This window comes from Xyrauchen texanus, chromosome 21 (assembly GCF_025860055.1).
Source record: "Xyrauchen texanus isolate HMW12.3.18 chromosome 21, RBS_HiC_50CHRs, whole genome shotgun sequence".
NCBI classification, from domain to species: domain Eukaryota; kingdom Metazoa; phylum Chordata; class Actinopteri; order Cypriniformes; family Catostomidae; genus Xyrauchen; species Xyrauchen texanus.
This window is the reverse complement of record NC_068296.1, coordinates 35,158,846-35,174,065: the sequence shown is the minus strand read 5'-3', so window position 1 is coordinate 35,174,065 and position 15,220 is coordinate 35,158,846. Positions and strand designations below refer to the sequence as shown.

At 38.4% G+C, this 15,220-nt stretch overlaps 2 protein-coding genes across 2 annotated transcripts in view; both read left to right on the top strand.

Annotated features, from left to right (window-relative positions):
* Nucleotides 1–5,765: 5,765 nt before the first annotated feature.
* On the top strand, nt 5,766–12,104 carry LOC127662008 (B-cell CLL/lymphoma 7 protein family member B-B-like). Its single transcript, XM_052153020.1, has 6 exons — nt 5,766–5,951; nt 6,403–6,478; nt 6,569–6,668; nt 6,917–7,099; nt 11,093–11,172; nt 11,326–12,104. Exons 1-6 carry the CDS (start codon nt 5,860–5,862, stop codon nt 11,395–11,397), a joined length of 603 nt encoding a protein of 200 aa, XP_052008980.1. The 5' UTR covers nt 5,766–5,859; the 3' UTR covers nt 11,398–12,104.
* A 1,470-nt stretch (nt 12,105–13,574) lies between these two features.
* Nucleotides 13,575–15,220, top strand: part of LOC127661775 (tyrosine-protein kinase BAZ1B-like) — a 40,050-nt gene continuing 38,404 nt past the window's right edge. Inside the window, exon 1 of the mRNA XM_052152659.1 lies at nt 13,575–14,227. Coding sequence (XP_052008619.1) covers nt 14,109–14,227 — 119 coding nt within the window. The 5' untranslated portion in view covers nt 13,575–14,108. The remainder of the gene's footprint in view (nt 14,228–15,220) is intronic.

Below are 15,220 nucleotides of genomic sequence, written 5' to 3'. Positions count from 1 at the left end.
GAGATTTCCTGGTGTATCCAAGTATGTTTATGTCGACCAAAAAAAATTATTATAAGCAAAGGAATAGTTAAATAAGATTTATAAGATTAATTGCAAATTTTTATTCTCTCATCATTTACTCGCCATCATGCCATTTCAAACTCGTATGACTTTCTTGTGTGGAACACAAACTAAGATATTTTGAAGGTGCTTTTTTCCACACAATGCAAGTCAATGGGGTCCAAAATGTTCAAGATCTGAAAAGTACATAAAGGCAGCATAAAGGAAATCCATGCGACTTGAGTGGTTTAATTCATGTCTTCTGAAGCGATGTGATTGATTTTGGAAATGAGACAGCAGGTGTCAAGATTTATAGTGGAAATTGTTTTTACAATTTGGTCTGTTTCTCACCTAAAACCAATCGTATAGCTTCAGAAGACATGGATTAAACCACATGAGTCTTCTGCCTTTTACCTTTTTAAAGCTTATTATTGTTTTTGGGTGAACTATTCCTTTAAGCACAATTTGTAACAGCAATGGCATAATAATACATTTACATGACCATTGGGCATAGGATATAGTGACAACGCAGCACTGGCATTATTTTGCAAGTGACAGTTTCATTAAATGACCCTAAACTTTCTCACATTGGCCCTGGGCCTTCCTTATTGTCGAGTATTGGAGTATTTTGGGCACATGACTCACCAATATAAACTGAAGCATAAAATGTATTTTCAGGACAGCTGAACAATCTTTATACTCTCTTTCCACAGGTGATCCACTGCGTTTTCATGCTCATTTCATTGCGCTGTACCTCTCCATGGATGAACCATTACCACTGTGTGCCATTCTGGCAATACCCCATCTGGGCTCTAATGTGAAGAAAACAGAATTGCTTTGCTCTCCACAGAACCCCAGTGAGTCTGGAAAGATGAGGGCATGGAGGGGTTGTGGTGTATTCATCGCTACAGTGGAGCTCTATGGTTTAACTAATCAACTACAACTTGTTTGATCCATTCAGATTGTTGGGAGATGATGTGGTGCTCTTTTAATTCAAGTGAGTGCTAGAGTTGAATGCAGTAATGTAGTCTAGGGCATATGCAGTCATACTGCATACGCCCACCTAACGTTCTTAGGATTTTGTGTATGCTCACCTAAAATAAGTGAAAATATGTATGTAATAGTTTATTAATTTAAATAATTATAAAGTATTAATAATTTTAATAGTAGCCTAACAAAAGGAACATTAATGACACCTGTTAATTTAAATACATATTTATCATCAAGTTACCATACCATGGTTCTTAGGGGTGAACACCATGCCAGCCAGAAACGTACCCTGATATACATTTCATGTTCATGGGGGACTTTAATTACAACAGCCAATATTCTTTTTTTTTAATAAATAAAGAAATAATAATAATACAAATAATTAACATTTGGCTGTAACGCTTTAGCATATTGATACGAAACTTGGTACATGTCATCACAAGCACAACATAAGGTTACCTGCAGTTTCGGCACAGCACCACTTATGTTTTTCCTTAAAACTTCTGAATAGTTTGGCCTAAAACAACGAGAGCGATCTCTTTAGATTCCTTGGGGCATAACGAGTCAAATGATATGCCATACTTTGTCCGCCATTTTGAATATAATGAAAATCCTACTTTTTCAAACTCCTCCAAGGCCATACATCCAATTTGCATGAAATGTGCCATGTATCATCTAGAAACACTCATGGCTTATTGATAGACCAAACAGTTCTCATGTAACGCATAAACAAATTATATGGCAAGATATAGGATAGATAAGGATCTGAGGCTGTATTTCATCTCATGAGTGCTTTGGTGTATTGACATGAAACTTCAAATGTAGAATTGTGACCAATACCTGGAAATACCATATCAATTTGGTGACAGTGCTCCCTATTGGTCAAAAGTTATAGGCACTTGTATTACACTATTATTCATTAAACTAATGAGTTTTTTTTCACCACTCTGCTTAAAACCAACACAGGAATTCTAAATTCAATCAAAATGTTTGCCATTGGTGTGCTTGGCTCGGCAATTGCTGCTTGCAGCTATATTTTATATTTGTTTTCATTGTTATTCAGTTTTATACCTAAGAAGAATGAAAATGAAATGTATTAATTAGGCTAGTGACAGATACAGTGCATTCAGAAAGTATTCAGACCCCTTTTTTTCACATTTTGTTATGTTGCACCCTTATGCTTTATAATTTTTTTGCACATCAGTCTACACTCCGTACCCCATAATGACAAAGCATAAACAATATTTTTGAAAATATATAAAAAAGAAAAAACTGAAATATCACATTGACATATATTCAGACCCTTAACTCGTTTAAGCACCGTTGGCAGTGATAAAAGCCTCAAGTTTTTTTGGTATGATGCAACAAGCTTTGCACACCTGGATTTGGGTATTTTCTGCCATTCACCTCTGCACATCCTCTCAAGGTCTGTCAGGTTGGATGGGACCGTCAGTGGACAGCCATTTTCAGGGCGCTCCAGAGATGTTTGATTAGGTTAACTGGCTCTGGCTGGGCCACTCAAGGACATTCACAGAGTTGTCCCTAATCCACTCTTGTGTTGTCTTGGCTGTGTGCTTAGGGTCATTGTCTTGTTGGAAGGTGAGCCCAGTCTGAGGTCCTGAGCACTCTGGGCCAGGTTTTCATTAAGAATATCTCTGTGTTTAACCGAGTTCAGCTTTCCTTCAACCCTATGCAGTCCCCCATCCCCTGCCACTGAAAAACACCCCCACAGCATGATACTACCACCACCATGCTTCATCGTTGGGATGGTATTGTGCAGGTGATGAGTGGTGCTTGGGTCTCTCCAAATATGCCAAACAGTTCAATCTTCATTTCATCAGACCAGAGAATCTTGTTTCTCACAGTCAGAGGAGTCCTTTAAGGACGTGTCTTGCACTGAGGAGAGGCCGTCTGGCCACTCTGCCATAAAGCCCAGATCGGTGGAGTGTTGCAGTGATGGTTGTCCTTCTGCAAGTTTCTTCCAACTCCACACATGATCTCTGGTGCTCAACCAGAGTGACCATTGGGCTCTTGGTCACCCCTCTTACCAAGGACCTTCTCCTGTGATTGCTCAGTTTGGCCTGCAGACAGCTCTAGGAAGAGTCCTGGTTGTTCCAAACTTCTTCCATTTAAGGATTATGGAGACCACTGTGCTCTTGTGAACCTTCAATGCTGCCTAAATATTTTTTGTATCCTTCCCCAGATCTGTGCCTCGATACAATCCTGTCATTGAGCTCTGCATGCAGTTCCTTTGACCTCATGTCTTGGTTTTTGCCCTGATATGCATTTTCAGCAGTGAGACAGGTATGTCCCTTTCCAAATCATGTCCAATCAATTGAATTTGCCACAGGTGGACAAAGTGTAGAAACAGCTCAAAGACGATCCAGAGAAATGGGATGCACCTGTGCTCAATTTCAAGTGTCATTGCAAGGGTCTGAACACTTATGTCAACGTTATATTTCAAGTTATCAAAAATCTTCATTATGGGGGTATGGAGTGTAGATTGATGTGAAAAAAAAATGAAGGGGTCTAAATACTTCCTGAATGCACTTTATATAAAACAATCAATATGTAAACAGTACTGATTTATTAAAGTTTGAACACAGTTAACTGTCGCTCCCAAGGCTATCCCAAGTAATTCTCACAATTTCAACGAATCCACATTGATATTTGCCAGCAAGATATCATTCCCTTGGTGACTGTCAAGAGGCAGTCAAGGAAAGTAGATCTAGTACACATCTTTATTATCAAAGAAAAAGCAAACAAACTCGGAATGTAAAGAAAACCAAAACATAGGGAACCAAGCACAGATCATGAAACTAAACATGCAAGAACTGACACAGGAAACCAAGGGCTTAAATACACAAGGGAACAAACAAGGGAACGAGGAACACTTGGGGAAACAATCAGGAAATGAGAAATAATCAGGGAGAACAAGGAATAAAACTACAAAGGACTACAAAACTAACAGCAAATAGGAACTAAACAAGAATTTCAACATAAAAGTACAAAAATTAAAGACAACAGGGAATACGACAGTGACATATTTAAAGGAATAATTAACCCAAAAACGAGAATTCTCTTATCATTTACTTGCCCTCAAACTCGCCTTTCACTTAAAGTCCCCGTGAACCGGAAGTTGCAAACGACTTTTCTCCATTGTTGTGACGTATTTCCGAGAGAAACGGAATACTAAATGAGGCAAAATAGTGGGCGTGGCTTTTTTTTCCAACTAGCACCTGATTGGATCTAAAAAAGTAGGTGTTTCATTCAGAAATGGAGGCAGATCTTAACGCAAGTTTACAATCGGTTGTTGAGGATTACTCGCGCCTGAAACACCGCCAGCAGTCCCCTTCCTGCAGCAGGAGGAGGAAGATGAAGAAGAACAGGAACACACAGAGGATAATTTCGATCACGGGGGAATCAGACCTTACATGTTTGAGCCGTTACATGCGGAGGGTTCGAATGGTAAAAAGTGTTCCGTGAGTGTCACAACCAAAAATGCACCTCCTCGCCATCTCTCCTTTCACACGCTGTCAATGCTCGCAAACACACAGGCAGCCTGTCTACTGTCAGTTGGAGGGGCGTGGTTACGGATGTTAAGGAGACACCTAAACCGTCAAACCTACGTCATCAGGCAAGGTCCTCCAATGCAGAGGGGCGGGGAATTTTCAGATTTTGATTAAAGATTAGGAAGCCAAATTTTTTTTTTTGTGTGGATTGACTTGCATGGATGAATTGTTCACCACAAAACGATCAATTTAGGCAAACAAAGTAAGAATGGTCAATTTTGAATTCATGGGGACTTTAAATGTGAAAAAAATTAAGGGGTCTGAATACTTTCTGAATGCACTGTATTATAATTGTCAGGTTATTCCTATTATGTATTACCTTTTGAACATAAAACAATGTATGTGCCTTGGTTGAAATGTCAGGAAGTATTATAATTTATTCAAACAATGGTATGAAAATGAACAGAATGGAACCTAACAGGATGAAAATAAAGATTTAAGTTTGCTATTGCTCAGTGAGGAATTGACAGTTAGCTTACACTTGTCAACTTGAAATTAATTTTGAAAAAATATTAACCATCATTTGAAATTTATATTTTTATCCCGAGTTCTGAAAACAAACAGAATGGAATGTTTTAAGGTGTGATAAACCAACTTAATGAATAACCATTTATGAACAATCCTTCGCTAGTAGTTATACATTTATTACCAATTAAAACAATATTTTAAAGAAAATGTATGCTGTTTAAAGAATGTTTTTGGAAAAAGGAAAAAATGAAGAAACCTGCAATATGACTGAACATATTCTCAGTTTTTCAGGAGTTTGTGCATTCAGTAGCACTCACACAAATGTCAACATTCTCACATGTAATTGTGATTACAAACTAACTAGCAGGATCTCCATTAAAACAAATCAAATGGTGAATTTAATATTTTATCTAATACACAAAAACAAATGACAAAAATATGAAACTAGACTGCATAGTAGGAATGGACCTGACAACTCATCGCTAGTATACTGTAGGCCTACAGTAGATGACGAACACTGCTTTCTGGTGGTAGCAAAAGTTGACTGCGTGAATGAATTAAATAGCCTCTTTTGATGTTGTGCTGCCAAATGTTAATTATTATATAACATAATCTAAATTAAGTTTTATGTTTTGTAAAGAAAATAAATAATATTGCGGCAGTGAATAATACAGAGAGGCAGTGTCACTGGCGCGTTATAAAGTCTCGCGAGGACGAGCACGAGATCAAGTCGTTGACGGAGGAAGGCAAGAAAGAAGCAGATCTTGACAAACGAATAAAACTCATTAAAATGTCCGGGCGGTCCGTACGAGCAGAGACACGCAGCCGAGCTAAAGATGATATAAAAAAAGTAATGGCAGCAATTGAACGGGTCCGGCGGTGGTAAGTAGCCCGTTTGAAGTCTACAGGAGACAAGTTTCTTTTCTTCTGCGTAGGCGTGGAGGGTGACGTCATTTAATGACATGACAGACAAGCGAGGCAACCAATGAGCTTCACTATAAATAGCGCGTGGGTGTGTCTTGGACATGGCAATGGGGGATCTTTCAGAGTAGTTAAACTGTAAAAAAAGATATCGTCGATCGACAAGTTCAGAATGTCTGATTTTTACAGTATGGATATGTACATTTTATTCTTATTTCCAACTATCTATCCATATTAGTGTTGTGCTTAATTGTCATTAACAAAAAGTCACATTAATGCAATAATGTTAATGGTCTTGAAATCATTCTTAATTTTCTTTAAGAAAAATGTTACTTATTTTTTAATTACGAGGTGAAATGTGACCACAAATGTTTTGGTGAGATTCTCCTGTATGATTTTTCTTGTCCGATAGGGAAAAAAAGTGGGTTACAGTGGGAGACACTTCTCTTCGGATATTCAAATGGGTGCCTGTTACAGAGACAAAACAGGTGTGTGAATCAATAAAGATATCACAAATCATCTCAAACAAACATTCAATTCTAACGTGCTTGCTCAGAATGGCTTTCTCTCTTTTTCAGATATATAAACCCAAAGGGTCAGGTAAGGTGAGGGAATTAAAGGCCTTTCCTACAGATGTAGTATTGGAAAATGCTCGTTCAGTGCTACTGGATTTTCAGGGTAATACAAGGTTTATGTTTATGTACAACAATAAAGCTTGATATTTCCTCTGTAAACAATTCTGAGCATTCCCTATTGAAAGTAAATCAACTTTTTTTTTTTTTTTTGTTATGCTCTAGTTACCTTAATTGCATCCTTTGCTCTTGACAAAAAGTGGTTTGGTTATGTTTGAAGTATTGAAAAAACATTTTCATAGTTTCTTCTTGAGACTGCCCACAAATATATTTTTGTATAATTTTCATAAACAGATGACAACAGTAACCAGAGTTTCCTTTCGGATGCCTATCAGTCTAATACAAAAGTGGACAGCAGTGGCAACTCCAGTCCACAGCATGTCAGTGAGGCAGTGAGCCCGTCCCATGTACCTTACTTCCGCACAGAGGATTCTCAGCCACCCACACTGGGACAGGAGTCTATGGAAGCTGAGAGAGGTGAGGTATCTAATAGCTTTTCTGCAATGATCACATCCTCATATAGTTCATTACAGGTTAAAGTTTGGGCAATTATCAAATAAGTTAATTATAATGTTAATTTTGTATCTGTGTAATATTGTCAGAGTAAATATACCAGTATTGATATTCAGAGGAAGAGCAAATGTGTTCTCGTTCAGGGATTGTTTTATAAGGGGTGAAATCTAACACCCATAATGAGCTCACTCAAAAGCATTAGAGTAGCTTAAACAAAAACCGAATAATCACATTACAGAGACATGCTCTATATCAAAACTCCCATAATGAACACCCCTGCCCGTATCTGTAATTGTGCTCAATGATGATTTTTTTTTATTTTCTAATACTTTAAAACGTAAAATATTACATATTTTATATATATATATATATATATATATATATATATATATATATATATATATATATATACCACAGTTAGTTCTGGTCCTCGAAACTGATTGGACGGGAGACGTTCCATGAACACTGATGATGTGACACCATCAGCACTCGGACGCTTCACTGTGTGTGTATCACTTCGCGTTCATGCTCTTCTAAACTGAAGTGTATCTGTTTGGAGTTACTGGCTTTATTTTTGAAATTACATATGTTAGCCAGCAGGTGGTGACAAAAGATGTGTGTAATATGAGCCAGTTGGTGATGTAAAGTGAATCTGTTAGTCAATGTTTACAATGAATTGCGCTCCGTGATCGCTCGTATTACTAATACATTACCAAAACTAGGAACTAGCTTTAAACGGCTTTAAAAAAAAACAACTTCAGGATTAAGGCTCATGCTGAGAGACACAACAGACTGATTTATTACAGAACTCAAGTGCTTACCTTTTATCAGAGTTCCACATTGGATACATACTGTTTAAAATGGCGGAGGACATCGCTGTTTCTCTAGTGAATGACTCTTGCGGACTGGCTACCACGAAATAGAGAGGAATACCCCCTCTTGGACATCTATTTTCCACTGTTAAAGCTGACAGCATCAGCTTTAACAGTGTGTCAACATGTGATTGCACACGCGCTCTCTCTCTCTCACACACAAACACACATCCAGCCATCAATCCTTGTTTATCAATATGCTTGTGATTTTGATTCAGTTTCGCCAAACGAATCATTCGGACCGTTTTTGAACATTTTTGTTCAGTTCAAAGGAATAACATGTAAAAGATTCGACCCTTTTGATTCGTTTAACAAATCACACATCACTATCACTGATCACAATGCATTTTTAAACGTACAGCTGCTATTTTTGGCAAAAGTAACGAAAGGTTCTGGAGAAAAAGTATACATTTTCTCTTCAGAATGTAGTGAATAGTGAAAGTAAAATTCCAAAGAAATATTTATACTCCATTAAGTAGAAACATTTAAAAACTGTACTTAAGTACAGTAACAAAGTATTTGTACTTCGTTACTATACACCTCTGCATAGGTAATTACAGTAGTGCTGATGTAGGGCCATATAGCACGATTGTGAGTGTGATATTGCTTATATACAACAGTTCAATGAACAAGTACATTTTTAGAAAATTAGGAAAAACTGAGTACGGTCATAAAAAGGCATTTGTGCATGGAACTACTTACTTATGCGTCCAAGCCTCCGTTAGTAATTAAAAAATGTCACTTCAGAAATAGTATCAAGGCTTGTGCTGTTTCTAACAAGTTATTGTATAAACAAGGATGGATGTGAGCCACTTTTGAAACAGAAAAACAAAAACAAAAGGTTAGAGTGGGCAAAGAAACACAAACATAGGACAACAGATAATTGGAAAAGAGTGTTATGGATCTTAACCCCATTGAGCTTTTGTGGGATCAGTTAGACTGTAAGGTGCGTGAGAAGTGCCCGATAAGACAATTAAGATAAGTGTGGGGTGAAATGCCACCTGAGTATCTGGACAAACTGACAGCTAGAATGTCAAGGATCTGCAAAGCTGTCATTGCTTCATGTGGAGGATTTTTTATGAGAATTCTTTGAAGTAGTTTAAAATTTCTGAATATATTTGGTCAAATTGTAATTTTTCATGTTATTAATGTCCTGACTATATATTGTGATCAGTTGAATGCCATTTTGGTGAATAAAGGTACCAATTTATTTCCATAAGAGCAAAATCTGTACATTATTCCAAACTTTTGGCCGCCATTGTGTGTGTGTGTATATATATATATATATATATATACACTCACCTAAAGGATTATTAGGAACACCATACTAATACTGTGTTTGACCCCCTTTCGCCTTCAGAACTGCCTTAATTCTACGTGGCATTGATTCAACAAGGTGCTGAAAGCATTCTTTAGAAATGTTGGCCCATATTGATAGGATAGCATCTTGCAGTTGATGGAGATTTGTGGGATGCACATCCAGGGCACGAAGCTCCTGTTCCACCACATCCCAAAGATGCTCTATTGGGTTGAGATCTGGTGACTGTGGGGGCCATTTTAGTACAGTGAACTCATTGTCATGTTCAAGAAACCAATTTGAAATGATTCGAGCTTTGTGACATGGTGCATTATCCTGCTGGAAGTAGCCATCAGAGGATGGGTACATGGTGGCCATAAAGGGATGGACATGGTCAGAAACAATGCTCAGGTAGGCCGTGGCATTTAAACGATGCCCAATTGGCACTAAGGTGCCTAAAGTGTGCCAAGAAAACATCCCCCACACCATTACACCACCACCAGCCTGCACAGTGGTAACAAGGCATGATGGATCCATGTTCTCATTCTGTTTACGCCAAATTCTGACTCGACCATCTGAATGTCTCAACAGAAATCGAGACTCATCAGACCAGGCAACATTTTTCCAGTCTTCAACTGTCCAATTTTGGTGAGGTCTTGCAAATTGTAGCCTCTTTTTCCTATTTGTAGTGGAGATGAGTGGTACCCGGTGGGGTCTTCTGCTGTTGTAGCCCATCCGCCTCAAGGTTGTGCGTGTTGTGGCTTCACAAATGCTTTGCTGCATACCTCGGTTGTAACGAGTGGTTATTTCAGTCAAAGTTGCTCTTCTATCAGCTTGAATCAGTCGGCCCATTCTCCTCTGACCTCTAGCATCAACAAGACATTTTCGCCCACAGGACTGCCGCATACTGGATGTATTTCCCTTTTCACACCATTCTTTGTAAACCCTAGAAATGGTTGTGCGTGAAAATCCCAGTAACTGAGCAGATTGTGAAATACTCAGACCGGCCCGTGTGGCACCAACAACCATGCCACGCTCAAAATTGCTTAAATCACCTTTCTTTCCCATTCTGACATTCAGTTTGGAGTTCAGGCGATTGTCTTGACCAGGACCACACCCCTAAATGCATTGAAGCAACTGCCATGTGATTGGTTGATTAGATAATTGCATTAATGAGAAATTGAACAGGTGTTCCTAATAATCCTTTAGGTGAGTGTATATATATATATATATGTCTAAATAGATACACAACTTTCATAATTTCAATAGTACACCAAATATCATATCATACTGTTCATATGTTTTACTTGCTTTAGTTTACTTCCAGGTTGCTTTTTTGTCAAATGTCAATGTCAAATGCAAATCAATCACTGAAACAACAGCACCACCTTGAGTAAGAAATAACATGTATAATATGTATGTGTACATGCATATGGGATACAGATAATTCAATATTGTCACACAAAAATCAACACAATATAGTAGTCATTTGTATGAATATAGTACTAATTATTCTTGTAACAAACATATAAATGTAAATCCTACATTTATTTTATTTATTTATTTGTTTTTGGCAATTTTGCCTTTTGTGTTTTTCTTTTTTAACTCCATTAGAAGAGAATGTTTGAGGAATACTTAAGGTGTGGGGGGCAAATACAAAAAAAAATGGATGAGGCATAGGGGTGTAATGAGATCCTGGTTCACTAAAGACCCGAGGTATGCATTAAAGGGTTAATTTGACATGCATACTTGTATTCTTTGCTTCTCATGATGAAACCTCCTATTTAGGGCCGTCAACATCCAGCAGTGAGGTCACAGATGAGCCCCCAACACTAATTAAAGAAGACATGTTATCTCTGTCTGCTCAGGTATCATTCCAGCTACATTCATACAAACACTCATCTGCTGATTTGGATAAATTCAAATAGATATTAGATAGGTATTATGCAAAACTGATTTGTGTTTTACAAAGCACCAATGATTTACTCAGGCCATGTATGACATTATTGTTTTTTTTAAAGGAGGATGAGGAGGTAGTTGGAGCCCCACCGCTTAAAAGAGTCTGCACAGAACAAAACTCAAGTCTGAGTTAGCACCATGATACTAAACAGTGCAGGCCAAATTTTCAGCCGAGACTAAACATATTAAGAGACGTTTTTACAATCGGCCAAACTCATGAAAGTTGCCTTTATATGATCAACAAATAAGCTTGAAAGGCTTGCAATGTTTGTCCATAACAAGATTTTACTTGCTATTTTTCAGGTATTTTCTTATGAAGGTTAAGCAATTTTTTGATTGTAAAATGCATCTTTCTCAATCTATGAGAAAGATCTTTATCATTATAACGCACATGTGTTATGCATGGAGTAATACTTGGTAGACACTAGTTTGCTGTTCATTAGTTCAAGATTTATTTTCATTTGAATTACTTTTTTTAAGAGTATACTAATATTTGTATTTCTTTTTTTAGAGATATCTCTTTATTGGTAAAAAAAAAAAAAAACACTTCAATGCATGCAGTTATTCTTTTGTTTTCTTTATTTGCCTGTTGCTTTTAATTGTGTTGGATCCAATCACTGAACTTTATATTATAAAAGGAATGCTTATCTTTTATATATTGTAAGGTCACTCATATATTGTATTTTATCTATAAAGGTTCCCACTTTCAATTGTATTTGAAGTATTTCTTAAATACTAAAAAAAAAAACATTTTTTGCATGATCCATGTAGTGTTGCCTGGCTAAAATGAACCTTTTCTTCTTTAAAGTGGCAGAAATTAAATCACTTTGGATTTATATGGCTTTTCTCACATTTTGGTGTATGTTGTTAATGAGTCAGTTTAATGTAGACAAGGACTGTCCACATGTCGAGAAGTCTGGGCCGCACACAGACCAGTAGTCTGCGTGGACTGTGCTGACATGAAATATGCATCACGCATAATATGCGCAAAGCAATCAGCAACACAGGCAACCAAAGTATTCTTTAGCATCTGCGTAGTCGGAACGCAAGCCTTTCAAAGTATACATTATTTGACTTGCCGCATGCGTGCTATGACTGCTATGAGAGACTGGACTATTTATCTTCAAGAGTTTAGACCCATAAATATGTCTTTATATTCTTTAAGACACGAGTTATACAAATTCAGGTATCTCCTGACCTCTTCACACTCACGCACTTGACGTGCACATCCACTGTTAATGTTTCCACATTCTTCTCCTGTTGTTTATTGGCGGCAACATCTTCTAGTGCTTCTTCGTGACAGGCTCAACTGTGAGTGTTGCCACCTTGTGGACCCACTAGTTACTGCAAATAATTGATGCATGCACATTGTGCGCTTTCAGAAAAAGTGGGCCACACTTTTAGTGCTTGAGCACTCTATTGATGACGAAATTTGCATCATGTGTCCTGTATGCAGACGCCTAGCATTCACATCTTAACAAAGAATACTTTGGGCTTATGAACTCCGGTAAAGTTGTTTCCATGCAACACGAAATCAGGGTAATGAGCAAAAACGACCCGTGTCGATTGGTTTATTCTTAAGCATTATATGACTTAACACCAATAAAGAAAAGCTGTTTATGGAGTTTACATGAACACATGCAGTCTGTTTATTACTCGGTGTAAGATCGTGCAGATAAACACACTGAGTATTCTACAAATTACAAAATGTTTATGCTACATATGAAAGTTATTGGTATTTTTAATTAAGTTTCAATGGAATGGTTTTAGTTTAAGTTAAATGCTTCGAACAATGATATTATATCATTACATGTGTGAAAGGGGAATTTTAATTGAGAATCTGTGTACATTGGCTCTTCATTGAACCACGTGTAAACAGTTTGTTCAAGACTCTTTAATTGGAACAAAAATGTCCTGTGCACTCTCTATTGTCCCTGCCCCTTTCAAGCGAACGTAGATCATTTGGCCATATATATATTCTGACCTTTATAAAACGAAATATGTTTTTTATTAATAATGAAGTTCATCAATCAGACGAACAGTTGATGAACTTCATTATTAATAAAAAACATTTGGAAATTTCCTATGAATTTACCACAAAACTCACCTCAAAGCATGCTTCCAAACACTCGTTATATTTTTGAGTGAAGGGATGTTGCTTTGACAAAAGGTGGAGTATGTTTGACTGAAAGTTCAATCGACCAATACAATACCCCATTCTGTGTCGTAGTTTTTTAATAACCAATATCTGCTAGTAGTGGGAGGGGCTTGTCCTTGAGACGCTGCCTGCTACTGGGGTAACTGAGTTTTGAGGTTGTACGGAATGTTGCCGGTGTAGCAGGAACTCCCGCCATTTTTCAATCAGCTATAAACACTCTTGTTTATGTAATCAACACGACCCGCAAAACAGTATCTACGCGGTGTACAGTCGCGGCGGACAAGGGATTGGGACGTCGTTCTGGCCTGGATATTCGACCGCAACACGGACCGGAGCGGCTTTATGAAAGTCCGCCATACCCGCTCTGACGGACCGCCTCCGCCGCGTTTCGCGCTTTCATCTCCGGCACTCAGGAGCTTCCGTTCACTCCGTACAAAACACCCTTACAGCCAGATCACCATGACCTTATCGGCTCTCGAGAACCAGCGAATCTTACTGAGATGTAACTGACCTAAAAAGCCGTTGTTTTGTTTTCGTTTTGTTTTCACGCGCTTCATAAATTCAAGCCCCGACGCTACTCCGTCATCACGCGCAGATTTCGCTGGATATTCGGTCCAAGATTAGACAGAGCCGGGTTCTTTCGGTACTTTACCGATAGTTCCGTGACCGCAGCAGCAGTTGCCCAAGATGGCACCGTTGCTGGGTCGGAAGCCGTACTCGTTGGCTAAGCCGCTATCGGAGGCGCCAGGCCCTGGAGAGGAGGTGTTTATCATCGAGCACACTAAAGAGGCCTTCAGGAACAAAGAGTATCCTTTATCACTACCTCCACAATCGCGGGACATGCATCAAACACTTGCACGAGTCTCGGCCTGTTATTTCCACACTGGTCGGGTTGTAGGAACGCTGTGTGTTTACGCGTTTATTTTCATCTCAATGTAATGCTAACCGGCTAAAGGTGACCATGACGCGCATATTACGCGAGGTCAAACTGTAAAACAGACGTGAATGTTGTTTTTGCTTTTATTTTTTATTTTTAGCGATGAAGCGTGCTGAAAGGTATGTTGTTGAAGAGTTGTCTGCGAATACTCTTTCTCTGTATGTTTTTTTTACAGCGCGCTAATGTTAGCAGGCTAGCATCAGGGGACACAGTCTTTTTTGATGACGTCTGGCTAAACAGTTTCCAATCCAAACTGCCATGACTCAAGCTTGTGTAACGCTGACTTACAGCTCGAGTACATAAGGACGTATTTGATGCTCCTGTACAGTGTCGGCTGTGGGGTTAGGGTCTGTAATAGTTTCTTTATAGCATGCTTTGAGTGTATGGCTTTTGTTGTGAATAGTTTGAGCTCAAGCTTCAGGTTGATTGAGGGGAAACCAGAAGGATTTTTCTGCGCGTGAGATGTTCTCTCCGAACCACGTGAGTCTGGCCATGATTGACAGAATGAGTAAAGCCGAACTTTAGGGCATCAGCACCAGTCATGATTGTTATTTCTGTGAAGGTTTTGACCTGGAACACGCTTCTCTTGTATGAAGAGTCCAGACACATTTCTAGATGCCCATATTTCGTAGGTGTATGTCTGTAACCAGCAACAACAAAAAAAAGTGTATGGGCAGCCCGACCTTTTTTAGCCAATGAGAAACTTTCTTACCTGTCAATCATTTTGTGCGTTCCAGTTTGCTTGCGTCGAATTGGCTAACATGGCCTTTGAAGGTGGGGTTTGAACATTGCTGGCGACGGTAACTTACTGCTTACTAAATGGTTAGGTTACTCAAATGTGAAGTTTGCTGTCATTTACTCT

Bases quoted from the DNA above. Each gene is read 5' to 3' on its own strand.
- LOC127662008 (XM_052153020.1), top strand. From the start codon at position 5,860: ATGTCCGGGCGGTCCGTACGAGCAGAGACACGCAGCCGAGCTAAAGAT. The intron at 6,669-6,916 runs GTAATACAAGGT...TTTCATAAACAG, and splicing joins AGTGCTACTGGATTTTCAGG to ATGACAACAGTAACCAGAGT. The intron at 7,100-11,092 runs GTGAGGTATCTA...CCTCCTATTTAG, and splicing joins GTCTATGGAAGCTGAGAGAG to GGCCGTCAACATCCAGCAGT.